We start from the raw sequence: 18,334 nt of genomic DNA on the forward strand, positions 1-18,334 counted from the left end.
TTCCCATATTCCAATTCCTAGTATTATTTCTGTATTCCATTGCAAACACACCTAGAAAGAAGCACTACTGTAAATGCACTGAAGTGTTACTATTACTATTAGAATCCCTTATATTGCCCTTTTACATTCTGCTACAGCCCAGTCCTTCCTCATCTCCAGGAATTTTCACATGTTTATAATATTTGGGATAATTATAGAAGTTAGTACCTTTTGTTACTGTAACATCACAAACAAAGTTAACTTCATTCAAAGGCAGCGTCCAAAACGCAAGTTCTTCTGTGAAACTGAGAGACCTGGCTTCGTGTCGTTCTAGTGGAAATCCTTGAATATTCAAGTACACAGGGCCCTAAAACAAATGATACCAATGAGGGTTTGCTAAAATATTCCATTCACCATTCTTTATGGAAATCTACAAATCTTCAAGACTTACCACTATTAATAATAGGAATAGAGATCAATTACTAAATACACAAAAGGGAAAAGGAAATGCTTTCCTGCAAGCTCTTTGCATGTCCGTCCTGCCATTTTCTTTATAAAGAACATCGTGCCCTTCCTCTTTAGTCTTTTATTGGTTTGGAACCATTATTGCTCAGTGGCACGAAGGAGGTATCGCATACTGATAAAACACAATCCATGTAAGGAAAAAATCAGAATATTTATGTTTCAAAGAAGTTGAATGGCAATTTCTTATTACATAAAGTTTAAACCTCACCCCTACATCACCTTAGTAGTTCAGGTCTTTCCTTATTCACTGTAGTAATAATTACTGAAATTAAACCAAGAACTCAAAGCTAAAAAGGACTTGGAAGCTTTGGCTGCAGGTCAAATTGTACCAAAGGTTCAGATTCAAACTTTGCAGTGCCAAAGACCCATAAGAAAACAGCTGCAGGTAAAACAGAAACAGAAACTAGCTTTCTTTTGGCTCTCTGACCTTATCCAAAAATTGAGATCTTGGTCCTGAAACCAGCCACCTGCAAGCATTCAAAACAGCTACAAAGTTCCTTCAAATATGATATTTTCCATATCCTCATAAAACCCTGTTTTCAAGAACTTCTGGCCAAACTTACTGATTTGAAAGCGCACTTTATGTTGTGAGGTGTAGGTATACAAAAATATTCATTTTTCTAGTCGGTATAAAACACCTGAGAACAGGTAACAAGAAGCAAGCTTTGTACATATTCTTTTTCCTGAAGAAATTAATTACATTTTAGATTCTTTGTGTCCCAATACAAGAAAACAGTATTATAGGAATTTAAACTAAATTAAAGGACAAACCTTTACATCTATTTTTTTAGTTTCTGTTGGACACAGCAGTTTCTGTTGTGCATTCCCTGGCTGATCGACTTTCCAGTAGCCCATAAATTTATGATCTGGTAATGGCAGTCTGTCAAACAATTCAGAAACAAACACAATTTTACGTTTATTAACCAGCAAATGATATGGAATAAATAATTTAAACATCTGCATTTTTCCAAAAAGACACGTCTGAAGATTCTCCTGTAGAAAATACTTACTTGCTAAAAGATTTAATTTCTTTCATGTTTTAAAGGACAAAAATTGTAGACTTCTGGAATACTAATACAATCACAAGCTAAACAACATATAATAAAAAAAAAGAAGTAATTCATGTAATATGGCATCTGAAGTAAAACTTTTATGGTCTGAATTATCTGAGGCATGTAATAGTATATCCAAACCGTCTCCTGCTTTGCTTTATTCAGATCAGGCAGGGGGTGATAGTATCACTTAAAGTAACTCCTGTCAGTGACACATTCATCTAAAAAAGCAGCAGAATGAGCAAAATAAACACTGTGGCAAGTTAACCAGGCAATTACAGTTCAACTAACTATTTACTAATTATTATACTTTGCCACTGCTCACATGAACCAAGGCAATGGGATACAGACATGAGAATATCCCATTGCCTTTGAAAGCCACAGCTGCTTGCCGTGGTCTGATGTCTTCACTTCTGTACCTTTTATTTAGGGAAGAAATCTATGGACCAAAGCAAAGCTCATTTATATAGAAAAGAAAACGCTGGTATATGACAAAGTAGCTTGACAGCAAAATAAGGACAACACGATTTTTGTTTCTTTCCTCAGAAGCAATTTACAAGCACTGAAAGCAATCTGACTTTGTTAATTGGCAAGAATACCTTCAAGCTAACACACTCACCACTTTTAATTCCCTTTATTTGGGATCAGTTGCTGCTAAAGAGACCTCCTATCAGAACTACATTCTGTGTTACACGTTGCTGCACATTATTGTACAGCTACAGGACTTGGCAAGAGAACAGAAGACATTCCTTCTCCCAGTTTCTATAAATATTTCCAAAGTCTATTTTAAGGAAGTTCTCTTAGACTGTTTGTTAAAAGTCTGTGCTCGGTCTCTTCTGTCAAGTCTGATGATGCTTGTTCCTACTGTCAGAATTATTTCCCCTCTCCCCACCAACCAACCTGGCCCCTCTAGATATCTGAGGTTTGTTTAATTTCTTCTTGCTATTTTTTTTTCAGAATCAGAAGGGATCCCAAATCAAAAAAACCCTCAGTGGTGCTATATATGAATCTTGGGGAATTTTAATTTTGTTTTTTCCACTGAGAACTCAAAGGAAAAGTCAGGGAATGAACACTAACATCCTGTAATCTTTGCAGCTCATGCAGGAAAGCTCCATTAACATTTCTGACTGGTATATTGACTCCAAACCTCAAGCAACCAGGAGAAGCCAGGACTCACAGGCAGAGTCACTCAGCCTCCATCGCCATTCTGCATTGGGACCTCCTCTGAAGGCAGTCAGGTGGCCAGAGACACTTTTTGCAAACAGAAAATAGTTTGGATGCTATAGATCATTGCTGCTCACATATAAATATCCAGCTGCCCACAATATGCCATTGGTGCATGGAATGAAGAAAGTGGATGTCATTAAGTGCCTCTTTTATTCAAAGAACCAGTAGACTCTTTGTTGCCTGTTTGTTGCCTAGTCAAGAATATCAATAGATACCAGTGTTTGAAAAGTGATTTATTTTGAATTATGCCTCACTTCAGTTTGCATTTTTCCTTTCTTTGCATCTAGCTGGTCTAGGCAGATTCTTCCCAAATTGAGAAGAGAAATTAAGCCACTCTCAAAAACTACCCAACCAACCAAACCACAAAAAAGCAAATATAATATATTGTAGATTACAACATGAAACATCATTAGGAAAAGACATTCGGCATGTACTGTTTCAACATATACACAACTCTTAGATTAATTTATTCATGCAGCCAGAAAATGGGCAAACAGTCAAGTCACTAGACTAAGAGTCAATTTATCCATGAACTGGAATTTTACTTCAGGCTTCCATTTGGGTTTCAAAATGATTTATTGGCAAAATGTTGGTTATGTCCTGAGCCAAATCTGTCTTGTGTGCAAAAAGAAACTGAAGACTTTTTTTTGCTATGTGACTCCAAGTAGCATAATCTCTGATACGCCTCTGATCAACAACAATCGTTCCCATTAGCTCAATGGAACATCAACTTCCACAAGGATTTGGACTCCGGTTTTAATTCCTTACACATTACTCCCATGGACAACATCCTAGAAATCAACGGGTTCACTAATAATCATGAATACTCATTAAATTTTAAAACAAAACATATGTTAACAACCAGCTCTAACCAAATACCCTGCTTTATATAGCAACAGAATTACAGATTGCATTCCCAAAGAAACAAAACATTTCCACCCTGGTTCAGCTTTCTGGCAATTTGCTTGGCTAATAGTTCTTCCCATCCCTCAGGAAAACTCATTTCTCCTTCCTCCTAGATTTTTGAGGTTTTGTTCTCTTCCCTGTTTCTGAATTTTTCAGTTTCTCTGTGGCAGCAGACCAAGTCATCACGAACAGCAAAGAGGAGGGAAAGGTGGAGCAGAATTGAAGAATAAAACAAAGCAGAATTCCTAACGTGGAGTTATTTGTCAAGAGTAATAGGGATTTTATACTTCCAAGGCCCAACATTTCTTTTTTATACAATCTCATTGCTCTCTCATACAAATCTGGTCTAAGAAAAACTAAGACTATGGAAGAAATGTGTCTCCCTGAAGATTTTCAGGAGGAAGTGAGGGTGCAGATGGACTGAAACAACATGCCCACACTGAAAACATGTATACATCTCAACAGTTTTCCCCTATAGTGAATATATGTGCTACGCAATGAAGGAGGGAAATTATTTAATTTTCCCAGGACTTCTAAATAACAAGCAAATTTTGAAAATAACTTGAAGTGGCAGTTCCAGTAAAAAGCTTCACAAAGCTCTTCTGCCACAGTGCTGTATTTGAAACTAATTAACCAAATACTGTTTACATAAACAGCAGAAAGAATATTACAGAAATGCTACCAGCAGTAAAAATCTGTGAAGCAAAGAGATCTGATGGGCGTAAAAAGTGCAGTGGCTGGGTAAGAACGGTTCTGCAATGCCACTGCTCTCTCCGGATGGAGCGCACAGTGTGATGCATTGTTTTTGCTTTCCTCAAAAGCTGGAAACACTACACAACAGGCTGCAGTAATCTTGTAAGAAAGCCAAGACTTAAAAGTCAGTTCTAAGGAATTGTTCCTGATCAGTTCTTTGATTATGGATCTGCCAAAGCCTGTTGCTTAAGGAAAATTTAGATATAATGTCTATTCGCTCTTAATTTCCAATCCTGATTTTCTACAAGATCAGTGCTGCCCATGAAATGGTTATAAAAGCAGATATTTTGCTCAGAAAAGGTGATTGCACAGGACCTACAGTTGATGGGGCAATTCTACAAACAAAAATACTATTTAGCCTGATTTTCTTCATGCACAGCAGTCTAAGGGGAGACAACCTGGCAAAAAATTCTCTAGTGGCTGCTGCTATTGGAAAACTTTTCAAACTGACACCTACAGAACACAATTTCTTTTCATTTGTATCTTTTTGATTTTAGAAATTAAATTCATTTTAGGCTAATTAAAAACAGAAACAGAAACAAATCACCACCACCAAACAACCATGTTTGAGAAGAGGAGAGGAGAAGAGAGAAGAGGAGGCTTAGAGGTGACCTCATCACTCTCTAGAACTACCTGAAGGGAAGTTATAGCCAGGTGGGGATTGGTCTCTTCTCCCAGGCAGTCAGCAATAGGACAAGGGGGCACGGGCTTAAACTCTGCCAGAGGAAATTTAGGCTGGATATTAGAAAGAAATTCTTTACAGAGAGTGGTCAGGCATTGGAATGGCTGCCCAAGGAGGTGGTGGACTTGCCGTCCCTGGAGGTTTTTAAACTGAGATTGGACATGGCACTTAGTGCCATGTAAACGGACTAGAGCTGGACGAAGGGTTGGACTCGATGATCTCTGAGGTCTTTTCCAACCCAATAGATTCTGTGATTCTGTTCAAAAAGTCTCTATAGAACCTGCAATTTAGCATTCAGAGAAGACAGTGGAAAATGGCTACGAATCTTGTATGACTGAAGTTCCACTGAAGACACATTCTCCACAGCCGGCTATTGTACGAGTACAGCTGTGGACATGAATTATGACAAGCAGCAAAGCTCCTTGATATACGACCCTGTCAGCCAGCTCAGCGCCAGCACAGAATGTGTTATTCAAGGACTTAAATCAGAGCTTGTGCTCCAGCCAGCTGAGGAGACTTCTCACCTAACTTGTTGGTACTTCAGTAAGACATAGTTTGGAACCAGAAACTTCTCTTACCAACCAGATCTCTGTATTTTATTAAAATACTTTTTGATTAAAAATAAAAGCAGTAGACATATACGGTCTTATGTGAGGCCTCCCGTTCCCTGACAGGTAAGTACAGAGCACTCCCTCTGCTCCCCATGCAACGCCCAGGATGGACAAGAGATGTGTGGTATGAGACAGGTCCAATTATTAACTACAGACTATCTAGGGGCAAAAAACCCCACACCTCAAGCGAAAATCAAAGCTGTTAAAATGTACATATTTACATTATATATTAAAAGATCAGTTCACATAAAATGAATATTCAAGTTATAGCAGGTACCTGGAAGTGGATAGTGACAGGAGGCAAAATGTAGAAAGGCAATTTCATCAAGGATAAATGCCATAATTAGACCTGAATGCTGTTTTACTTAGGAATTGCAAATGGTCTGAACTGTGCACTAAAATGGCAGATTAACTGGAGTTCAGACAAATCTGACATAACAGATGTCAATGGGAAAAACAAAGTATAATTGCACATAAAGAAAGATAATGAATTAATACAATGAGTAATCCATTTTACCCACTGTCTTGGCAAAGAATCATAGACAAGCCATCTGCTTTACACACAATACTGATAAAAATTACACTCTATTGAACAGGTGATGCTAGGAGATACAGACAATATCATGATGTTATAACCTGAAAGTACTGAACATGTCAGTGCCTTGAAGAATTGTCATCCTATGTGCAAAAAAAAAAAACAACTCAAAAAACAACGAGCCCAAGTAAAGTGTTATTTCACAGGTCTAATAGATGATACTAATTTTGGAAATAAATGAGTCAGCATCTACAAATTAATTTCTATCTTGAAAAAAAACAACTACTGCAAGAATTATTTTCCAAGTGGTCATTAGACACCACTTAATCTTTCCTCCCAGGATAAGGTATATTAATTACACAGCCTAAGCAAAAAAATCCCATAGTGGGCACTAGTACCATCTGTTAAAATTCCCCTGGAATTTCAGCTGGATACAACCCCCAAAGTTCTTACGTTGAGACCACATATTGTAGTGTGTTGCTCATGTCTCTCATATTTTTGTTCCTATTTTTATAGCAGTTATGTTTCAGCAGAGATTTATATAATTCTGATTTAAGTTTTCTTTTTGATTAAGTAATAGGTGAGACAGACTTCTCCAAAACTTATTAAAATTAAACAAAGATTCGCACATTGTTTGATCCAAGACAAGCCAGAGAGTACCTGTATCAAGGAGTCCGCACTTTAGTATATTTTCCTGTCCTAGAATCTCCTGGAAATCCATCTGTATCACAAACATTCTTAATCATATAGCATTTGTATTCTTACCAATACCAATGATTTTGCTGCAGGTATGACTAACATGGTCAGGCAGAATAGGTTTGTACTATTATCCTAGTTTTCACGTTTCTTAACAGAAACACTGAGCAATTTATAGTGATAGCTAGTAAGTCTTCAAATCCTTTCAAATTGAGACTGAAGCAGAGAAGTGAACCTCTGTGGGGATATGCTGGTGTCACTAGGACACTGTAGAAATCACATCTAGTAAACCTTCAGATTCCAAACTTGTGAGAGACTATAGGCAGGTAGGAAAATGAGCTTAAAATTGAAAGCAATCTTGACAACTAATCTGAAAAAATACAACACAGTAAGAAAATTGTTGTCATGAAGAAAGCTGATTACCTAAAGTGAAGATGGAGTAAGTGATATGCAGAGTCAGAATCACAGAATAGTTGGGGTTGGAAGGGACCTCTGGAGATCATCCAGTCCAAACCACCTGCTAAAGCAGGTTCATCAGAGCAGATCACACAGAACGTGTCCAAATGGGTTTTGAATGTCTCCAGAGAAGGAGACTCCTTCCCTGAAGGTCTTCAGGCATGAATCATAATAAAAATCAGATTATAGGTTTTGGATTAACTCATATCTTTTCTGAAGAAGGTGGGATGGACTAGATTAGAGCCATTTTCCTACTCTCTGGAAAACAACATAGAGAAGGTCAGTACTCTGATTCTAAACGTGCAGCAGCTTCAGGAAGTACCTTTTCTGCAGTGGAACAAACACTGTTCCAATTACCTCAGTGTGTCCATCATGGAAGCTTGTAATATGGGCTGGAACAGATTTGGAGAGATTATCTACATGTTCTTTTACCCCGAGGTAGAATCAACTATGTAGAAACCATTCCTGAAAGATGAGTCTATAATTCAAGGTGATCACCTGTGGCTTACAAACTCCACAGGGTTAAATCTCATGACCAACAGCAAGGCTGTCTTGGAATGGAGCAGCAGGATGACCTGAAATGCCAGCCACAGTGAATGCAAGTGAGATACTGAGACCAAGATTTCTGGATCATCAGAGCCAGATGGTCAGCCTAGTCCCAAACTTGAATGGTGAAATCTAAGAAAAAATTGCTTTTATCAGATGTGTGTGAACTGCTTCTGTAGTTTCTCCTCCTCTTGGCCTTCAGTGTACAGAGTATGTGACCATAGTTGCCAGTCAAGATAAGTTTCTGATGAGCATCTTGTGGAGGCCTTATAAATCTGTTATCCTTAATGTAACCTGTCGTATAAAACCACAGTGATGGATTCAAAATGATCAGGCGGTTATCTCTAATTGAAAATGATCAGATCTTCCTTCTGTCCTCTCACTTCTGGACGGAACGGTCCCCAATTACAGCAGCCTTTCCCTTACGTTTCCTAAGCCTCTGACGATCTCATTACTAAAGAGTCTTCTCCAATCTGCCCATGTAAATCCACATTTAAGACTTCTAAAAATTACATAAAGTGCAAATTTCTCAAAAAACTATGACAAACGTTATAATTCTTTAAAACAGAAATTACCAAGTGATGTTTAGCAAAGAAACTACAGCAAGAGTTTCAAGCATATATTGTAAATTTGACAGAAACTGCAGTTGCTCAAGTATTGGTTCCCTAGGCATTGTAATTCCTCCGCCATCAAAATTAAAAGGTTCACCAGTCACTACACTGCCAGTCTTCTTTTAATAGTTATACGTAGGACGTTAGATATGATAATTGTGGCGCTCCAGCAGGAGAAAACTGCACATGGACACCTAATATCAAGACATCATGTCATATGAATCAGTCCCTCTTTAGCAAATATAAAAACTCGACTTCCATATATCCATAAAGCGTTCTTCATTAAAGGGAAATATTTGTTTCTCCATAAATAAACTAAGTATTAGAGTTGAAACCAAAGTAAGTTTTTCTAATTGCTTTCAAAAGGCTGCTGTCTGTGAATAGCAAAAGAATGAGTTTAATCTGTTTCATAATTCAGTTTAGTCTTTAAAAAAAAAGCTGTTTTGATTCTAAATTCTGAAAAAGTATATGGTGTAATATGTCAACTGTTAACATAATTAAAGAATAACAGAGATATACAAACACATACAAAAATGGCTCTCGGCGATTACATGCACTGCCCTATTCTGCAGGAGTGTTTTTGCAGAGCCGTTTGTGAATATCAAAGTCAAAATCCCACTACGCCCAATCTAGGTGACAAATAACAGGACAGAAACGTGTTGCAAGTCAATTAAAAACACAGGAGAAGAAACAAGTATTTCCCTTTATTAATACATATTTGTTTAGCATACAAACTATCAATATGTACATGGACATTAAAAATTAAATATTAGTAATAAGCAAATACTTTATCATAAAGTAATTTATACTGTCGTAACTTATTTGAAGGAATATAAATTTGAACCAGAGGAGGATGGATTTCAAGTATTCCAGGCTGTTTTTAGATCAATTAGCAGCAAAATAACACACTATAATAAAGTGATCAGGAGAGACCCATCTTCTTAAAATATATCTTAAGTTATTCTTACTCCTTGGCCAGCTGTACATTGGTCGGTTTTGCTCCAATAGGTATCCCATGTTTGTGCAAAGTACTGATTAAAATTTCACGCATTTCATTGTTGTAGGAGTCAAAGTCAAATACATTTCGGACGACATTTGCCAGTCCTTCAGTTGGAAATTTCTGTGAAGAGACAAAGACACCTAAATTTATTTTACTGAAGTTACAGCATATAATTAAATACTTCTGAAATGAATAATTATAACAGTAATATTGCTCAACTTAGATAAGTGCTCAAGTAATCTTTTTTTAGTTTCCAGAATAAAGGAGGTACGTTGCTTCAAGTCAGAATGAAGTTACTGACACAAAACCTCAACTAAACAAGCAAGCAGGAGATAATTACAGAATCAGGGAACAGTTGGGGTTGGAAGGGACCTCTGGAGATCATCCAGTCCAGTCCAACCGCTAAAGCAGGTTCACCAGAGCAGATCACACAGGAATGTGTCCAGGTGGGTTTTGAATGTCTCCAGAGAAGGAGACTCCACAGCCTCTCTGGGCAGCCTGTGCCAGTGCTCTGGCACCCTCCAAGTAAAGAAGTTTCTCCTCATATTCAGATGGAAACTTCTGTGTTTCGGTCTGTGCCCTTTGCCCCTCATCCCGTTATTGGGCACCACCAAAAGGAGTCTGATCCCATCCTCTTGACACCCAAGCTTGAGATTATTTAAATACACAACATCATTCGTGTTTTAAATAATTATTTTCATTATACACGTAACAAGATAGTGTAATCATTGGAACATATAACAATGTACTTTTAAAATTTGGAACTGCTTTCTACTAACCTTGAAGACCTGACACAAACACACATATTCTTCAATTCAACTATACAATTCATTTAAGAATTCTGATACTTGACATTGAATATAGAAAAGCAGAAGATAAACTGCTCATTACTAAAAATTACTTAAGGCCAGAATGGATGTTAGAAGAAATAGAAATTAACTTAGGAGGTACAAACATTTGTTTTCTTAGTGAAAAAAACTATCTGAAATGTGCTGTGTCCATAAAGAAAAACCAGATTTTAGATTTGCCCCGAAACTGCAATAGCAAACATGCACCCCTTTAAATTAAGACAGATTCCAGTAAACATGGACCTTAATGTATGTGGCCATAATTGCAGGCTCCAATAAGCTTATATTTTAAAGGTACATTTAGATAATTTGAACAGAATATGTATTGTGCAAAACTTAGATTTGGCCATTGATAAAACCAGCTTTTATAGTTGAATATGTTAACACATCTAAGTCACTGAGTCTTTTCACAGTCTTCAATAAAAATCTATATATTCTAGAATTTTACCATCTAACAGCCTTATTTTACCTTTTTTTGGGTTTTTTTTTGACAAGAAACAGGAATAAGCATATTTTTATTTTAAACTTCTCACTTTTTCTTCATAGGCTTTTTGTTCAAATATTAGATCTTTGAGAGCAGGACATAGATCTCCCCAAACTAAGAATGACACACTGACGGTGATGAACATGTAAAGAAGTATTTTAAGGAGCTGAAGTCTTAACTGTGTTTCCGCCATTAGTGAGCAAGACTGGTACAAATAACTTCAAACCCAGACTTAATGGAAGTCTCAGAGAAATGTATAAAAGCATTAAAAATAAATATATTTGAGTCCCAAATAAAAACTTAACATTTTAATAAATGTTTTGTAATGTACTCTTAATCAAATATCAGCCTTAGTAAGGAGTCTAGTATTTTCCCAATTCAATAAATATCTGATCTCTGAACTAAAATATCCATGACACAAGTAATGCTAAAATTTGCTGGTTACTGTCCTAGAATGGAATACCACTGCTACAAATAGGCTTGTACAAACCTTTTTGTAATATGTGGTCTACATATTTCAGTACTAGTGTTGGTATGAAAAGCACACTAAATTATATCCTGCATTTCAAACCTGTACATGAGGAACCTACTAGAAGTTTTGTGTTACTACAGCTTAGCAAAATACAAGTTAGTATGGGATAATATAAAGTTTCCCTAAAGCTTGCAGCACCCTGGTTACAATGTCCATTCCCTACCAAATGAAACAGGTTACTAAAAATAAGGTTCCTCCCAAAAAGCTATTATATTAAAAGACTATAAACATTTCACATGTAATGTAAATGCAAAATTGAGTCAAAGTAAACATAATAATAATAAAAAAAAAAAGGCCACAGACCTATAAAAATGTATATCACAGTTAAGTTTAAAAAACATGTAAAGCTACTCAGTGCTCAGTGTGCAGGGCCTCATCTCAGTCTGTTTTCTAGTATGTCTTCTTTTTGATAAAAAGAGCAAAACATGTTCAGAATTGTGTGTCCACTACATAATGAAAACCTTACCTAAGTAGTTATTTTAGAACATTTATGATGATGAATAACGCATTTTCTGTGTTCTTCCCTTCTCACTGCAAAGCAAAACCAACAAACTGACACCAAGCGATGTTGTTCACTCATGACCTGCTTGCTCTTTTACCTGCCCTGCGCTAGATACTGCACAAACCTTGGTCAAGTGCTTCGAGTATTATGTGGTTTTCACTAGTAGCTTCCAAGAATGTCCACATTTTTATGAATCAATGGGTGACTTCTGACATCTATACCCTTCTCTTCAGTGAATTGCCTCAATAGTTCCATTCTCCCTGTATCAGTAGGACATTATAAAAAATTTATTTCCTCAAGTACAACTGATGGCTGTTGTCAATAAAACCTGTTGTGAACACAAACCACTTGTCAAAAAGCTGTCTACTTCAGTTATTAAAAAAATCGCAGCTCTTGTTTCAATCAGAACAAATCTGACCACTTTTTAATAATTGCTTGAACAACTGCTCACTGCAGAACAGCAATGACAGTTCACTGGAAGCAAAAAAACAAACCAAAACCAAAACAAGCAACAACAAAAATCCCACAACAACAAAAATGTTGAGTTGAACATTAAAAAAATAAATAATTTGGTTTCTATTGATTTTTAAAACCAGATTACTGGAGAAAATATTGATCTCTCATCAGTCTGTCTGTTTCTCATTCACTGATTCTTCCCCTTACAAGTAACAACTCTGTGTGCACCTCGGAGTATTTTCACGGCTTAGATTCTTTGTTATTCCTTAAAACAGTAAATAACACTTGTTTTGCTTTTAACAAATGTGCATTTTTATATACATATTTTATGCTTTATTTGATGGGGAGATGTGACAGAATTTGGTTTGTTGAAAAAGCCATATTTTTCTGAATCTATCTTTTCATGAGTACATGTATTGCTACAGTCTGCTTAAAAGCAGAGTCCAGATTTTTGTTCATAGAATCATAGAATGTCCTGAGTTGGAAGGGACCCACAAGGATCATCAAGTCCAACTCCTGTCCCTGCACAGGACAACCCCACAGTTCACACCATGTGTCTGAGGGTGCTGTCCAGTCTCTTCTTGAACACTGTCAGACTTGGGGCTGTGACACCTCCCTGGGGAGCCTGTTCCAGTGTCCACCACCCTCTAATGTCCAACCTGAACCTCCCCTGGCACATCTTCCTGTCATTCTCTCAGGTTCTGTCATTGGTCATTAAAGAGTTTGGTGCCTGCCCCTCCTCCTCCCCTTGTGAGGAAGCTGTAGCTGCCATGAGGTCTCCCCTCAGTCTCCTCCAGGGTGAACAAACCAAGTGACTTTAGCCACTCTTCATATGGTTTCCCCTCCAAACCCGTCACCAACTTTGTAGCCTCTTCTGGACACTCTCCAGTAGCTTTATATCCTTTTTATCCTGTGTTGCCCAGAACTGCACCCAGTGCTCCAGGTGAGGCTGCACCAGTGCAGAGCAGAGTGGGACAACTGCCTCCCTCAGCAGCTGGCAATGCTGTGCTTGGTGCACCCAGGACACGGGTGGCTCTCTTAGCTGGCCAGGACACACTGTTGGCTCATGTTTTAGACTTTAAACTTCTGTTCTCACTATTCCTCACTTCCCTACATAGCCCAGTGACCTCCGATGCCCACACATTTCCCGTCCTGCCAGCACCATCCCAAAGGCTCATCCTGCCCCCCAGGGCACTAGCAGGTCCCTCCCTCCCTGCTCATCCCTCCACACCCTTGGCTTCCCCCTGTATCCCCAATGCCTTTTTCCACTGAATGTTGCCAGCTCTGAGTCTCCTCAGTTGTCCTGTCAGCAGGGCAAGAAGCACCATGTCTGCGGCTCATTCTGAGCGACACACGCACTAATTGATTAACCAGTGCTTGTGTCTTTAGTGGTCACCGTCCACTGCCAAGAGAAACAGCTGAATTCTCCCCTGCCTTTTCATTCACAGGGAGACTCATTTTAAACAGCACCTCTCTGTCACATAGCCACTGGTTTTGATTAAATCGGCAGAAATCTAATTATCTTTGTAAACTAGTAACTGAGATTCAGCATGGCTGGTGAAAAGGGTAAAAGCTTATTATTGATGTGTGTTTGACAGCAAGGTAAGAAAGGGATACAAACTGTGATTTGATAAGCCTAGCTTCCTTTCAACACTAGGCTGAACAAAGTATTCTCTTAGCACAAAAGCTTACTGAACAGGCCTAAAAGCCTGATAATTAGTAGATGTCAGGGCCAGAAGATACCTCAGACATTTAAAGCCTCAAAATTCATAGTATCATAGAACACTTTGGGTTGGAAAGGACCTTCAAAGGTCATCTAATCCAACTTCCCTGCAAAGAGCAGGGACATAACTAGATCAGGTTCCTCAGAGCCCTGTCCAGCCTGGCATTGGATGTCCCCAGGGATGGGGCATCTACCACCTCTCTGGCCAACCAGGGCCAGTGTTTTACCACCTTCATTGTAAAAAATTTCTTTCTCATGTCTAGTCTGAATCTCCCCTCTTTTAGTTTAAAACCATTACCCCTTGTCCTGTTGCAATATGCCCTTCTAAAAAGTCTGTCCCCATTGTTACACTAGTGCCTACTATTAGAAAGCAATCTCAGATACAAACAAGAAAGAAGGCCTATCAGAAAAATCTCAGGTTTCCCAAAGTCAATAGAGTTAGTAGAAAAGCTGTTTCCATTTTATCTGGACTAACAGGGCTTGCCTGATTAACATCTCTTGGGGAGACTGGGTGAATCTAGGCTCTGCAAAACAACATACAAAAGGTCTCATGAAAACGAGTATGTTAGACTGAGGAGCAGACTGTTCAGAGGAGCAGTCACAGCATACAAAGGGAGTTACAGGCAGCATAGGGTAACCCAACGGAGCAAGAGCAGAGCTTCTCAGCTTGCCTATAAGCCACTCACAACATCACTACTTCTGGCATTTGACAGTCTGAAAACTGCAGGCAAGCATGACAAAAAAGAAAGCTTCAGGTTACCTGCAATCTAGAGTTTCAAGACTCAAATTCCTTTTACAATCAGTGGGGAGAAACTGTTGCAGCACCCAAGTTCGGCACCTGCAGTAGACAACTTTCCCTGTGGTGCCTTCAGTTTCAGGTCTTCAAACTAGTTTGGTATCCCATGCTTCACCAAACAAAACTTTCCTTAAGGAAGATTTAGTACAGAGGCAACCTAACTGTGAACACAGTGTCTAAGCTATAACGAAATTGTTACAGGTTCCCTATTTGCATAATGTTTATGGGAAGATGCCTTTGTAACTACAGTGTAGATGCAGCCCTATATGTTGAAGACCACAATTAATCAGACTGCGCAGATTAGCTTAATAATATGTTGATGCCACAGTAACCACAATATTCTTTTAACTGACTAATCTTGATGCTCAGATGCTCTCTCAGATAACGGTAATCAACTGCAATTTTTTCGTCCAAAACATCTAACCTATTTTTTGCAGCAGAAAAAAAATCCAAATTTATGTGAAAGAAATCAACACAATAGTACAAAGAGAGTGGGGCTGTGGAACTGCTCTAAGGGAAATTGTTTAACAACATGACTAACTTCCCTCCTTCCTTCCTAAGGACCAGCAATTTTATTGACTCATTTCCCTCCTTCCTCTTTCTTCTCTACCTGAAGACCTAAAAAGCTTCTTACTTTGGAATAACCATTATGTTTATACTCATTGTTTACATTTGGCTACTGCCAGCCTTTTTATTATTCATATTGAAAAACAAGTTACAGTAAACAAAATGTTGTATCCTTTCAAAGAGGCCGGAATCTTGAAAACAAATGCTACAGAAGAAATCAAAGCTGCATGTTGGAGATTTATTTGGACTTGACTTTGAAAGAGGTGAAAACCAGCAGACAGGAAACCTTGCCACTGATCTGTGCCCAACACCCAGGTAGCAGTGACCACACTCATCTGGTTAAGGGAAGGAGACACAAGCAGAGTAAGTGGCTTTAAGGCCATGAGCAATGTAACTCTTCCAATCTTCAATTAGATGCTGTTTACACTCAAAAAAAAGAGTCCGCGTGTTTCCGCACCAGTGCGTGACAGAAAAAAGGGCAACTTCAGACTACTTGGAGGCAGATGATGAAGGAAAGAACCTCCACAGGAAGGTCAGAACAGCCAGAGAGTATGAAGACGGGGAGGAATTCATTCAACAAGACCCCTAAACCACCAGCTTTTCAGCAGCATAGCGGCTGTTCCTCAGGTCTGTAATTCTTCCACTTGCATTTCAAATGTAACTCTGTGTTTAAAGACATCAGTGATATAATCAACATGGTCTATGTTTTATCAGTTTGGTAAGCAAATACCTATTAACTGGTAATGGGTCCTAATAAACTACTCTGCTTACATGTTTGTTTGGATGGATTCCTCAGCTTTTAGGTCTGGATCCTCTTAACCCTTAGCACAAAGTTGTAAAGATGTAATTATGTTTTCTTTATATTATTCTCATAATAGCACAAATTTACTTTGCCTCAGGACCTCACTGCACCCTAGAGACCACAGAACACAAAAATCTATTCTCCCCAGAAATCTAGATGAAGATTTTTAAAAGAAGTAATTCTAAGGTCCAGGATCCAAATGTCTGGATGAACGTATGTGACCATGTTTATGAGCACAAACACAAAACCGTCATGCAACCCTGTTATAATAGGCAGTGTTAAACATGGGAATAGTAGGCCAAAGAGTTTGAGAAATAATATTGTAATTGTAATGATTACAAGTAATATTTACACTTATCTTTTTTCTCAATCTAAGATTCAGTAATTCAAGAAATAGCCTATAAATTGCACAAATTACTGATTTCATTATTATAAACAGAACAAAATCAAAGCACTGCCATGCAAAGAGTATTAAGATACTTTAAATTTCAAATACTTCAGACAAAAAGTATCCTCAATTTATAAAGACAGAAGTCAGACTCTACTGTCGTCTTAAAAAAAAAATCATCATTAAATCAGAATTCATGACTTGACAGTTAAAATGTGTGTAGGAAGCAATCATGGATCCTAAGTACCTGCATGTTAAGTTGTTCTCCATCTAACATTTTTCTCTGAAAAATTCCCCCTGTGATGTATTAGAGTTTTGCAGCAGGGACTTGTTTTGCCCCGGTAAATGATTAAAGCTAAAAATTTTATAGCAATGTGAAGTGAACAGTTGCATTGTCCTGGAAGCATTGTATGCTGAATATACAATTTTGTAATGTAGGCTAGTATGAACATTGCATACTGAACTCACAGTGTGAATGTGGTATTTTCTCACATAATAGAAAAACAGATACTCAGGGTATTTTTCTATCTATAAAGAAATACACAGAAGAAATATCTGCCTGTGTACATCTGCAGTCCTTACCCTCAGACTGCCTGAATATGATGATTACTTCGAAATGCAAAACTTTTCATAAGAATGAAATAAAAATGCATGAACAATGGCAGCACCTTTTTCTAAAAGCTTCATACATTAACAAATTAGTAGTGATGAACTCAAGTTTTCAATGAAATCTGATGTGCTGTACCTGTAAATGTTTTACAATGTTCACAACTTCTCTAGTTGAATAGGGATAGTTAATAATTCCTTGGTCAGCTAAGCTCCTGAGTTCTCCAAAAGCAGCCACCAGTTTCTGAAGAATCGGGTCAGGAACATCAGGACCATATTGTCTAAGCATAGCCAATTCAGACTGTGGTTTGGGATTGTCAACAGCATGGCAACTAAAAATGTCCCCTAAAAAGAAAAAAAAAAGCATACAGTTAAGTAATTCATAAAGAGCGAGCGTCACAACAGCCTCTTTAAGTTTCATAAAGCACCTTAAATGGAAAAGCAATGGCTCAAGAGCATGCTGGGTAACTCCTTGGTAAAACAAACAAGGCAAAAACTACTTCGAAAAATGTGAAGGAAAAGCTTCACATGGAGATCTCTCATGACGTTTTAATGAAGAAAAGGAGAAGAAGGGAGAGGGAGAGGGAGAAGAAACAGAGAAAGAATAACAGGTTTGAACGGGACCAATTTGTGAACACCTGCAACACATCACAGGATGCAGGGAAATCTTTATATGCAGGAATACCCTAATGCAAACCCAGTTGAGAGTTCTACAGGAAATACTGCATTTATCTTTTATCTCTACCTGTCTTGAAGTATGGTAAGAAATGTGGCAAGATATTATTTCCATATATTTGTGTTATATTGGTCCAAATCATAACCTATAAAATTCATAAAGAGTCGTTTAGCAGTCATACAAAACTTTGCAGAAGCATCATCAGATCCTGCTGAAAAAGGACTTGGACTAAAAGCAGAAGCGCTGCTATGCTTGAAAAAAAAAAGCAATGAAGAACTCCAAAACCTCAACTAAGCCTCTGCCATGTGGGACACAAGCAATAATGCTGGGATGATTGACTTTGTTAAAAGGTTCATGTGAGGAGCGAAAAAAGGT

General features: G+C 38.0%; 1 protein-coding gene across 1 annotated transcript in view; it reads right to left on the minus strand.

The window, feature by feature from the left end:
- VWA8 (von Willebrand factor A domain containing 8) overlaps positions 1 to 18,334 on the minus strand; it is a gene marked incomplete at both ends in the record, with an annotated part of 186,826 nt that overhangs the window by 66,922 nt on the left and 101,570 nt on the right. The window contains 4 exons of the mRNA XM_080349876.1: positions 208 to 346; positions 1,276 to 1,384; positions 9,548 to 9,699; positions 17,423 to 17,628. Of these exons, the coding sequence (XP_080206002.1) occupies positions 208 to 346; positions 1,276 to 1,384; positions 9,548 to 9,699; positions 17,423 to 17,628 (606 nt within the window). The remainder of the gene's footprint in view (positions 1 to 207; positions 347 to 1,275; positions 1,385 to 9,547; positions 9,700 to 17,422; positions 17,629 to 18,334) is intronic.

Source organism: Nesoenas mayeri, assembly GCF_963082525.1.
Source record: "Nesoenas mayeri genome assembly, chromosome: 1".
Lineage (NCBI taxonomy): Eukaryota > Metazoa > Chordata > Aves > Columbiformes > Columbidae > Nesoenas > Nesoenas mayeri.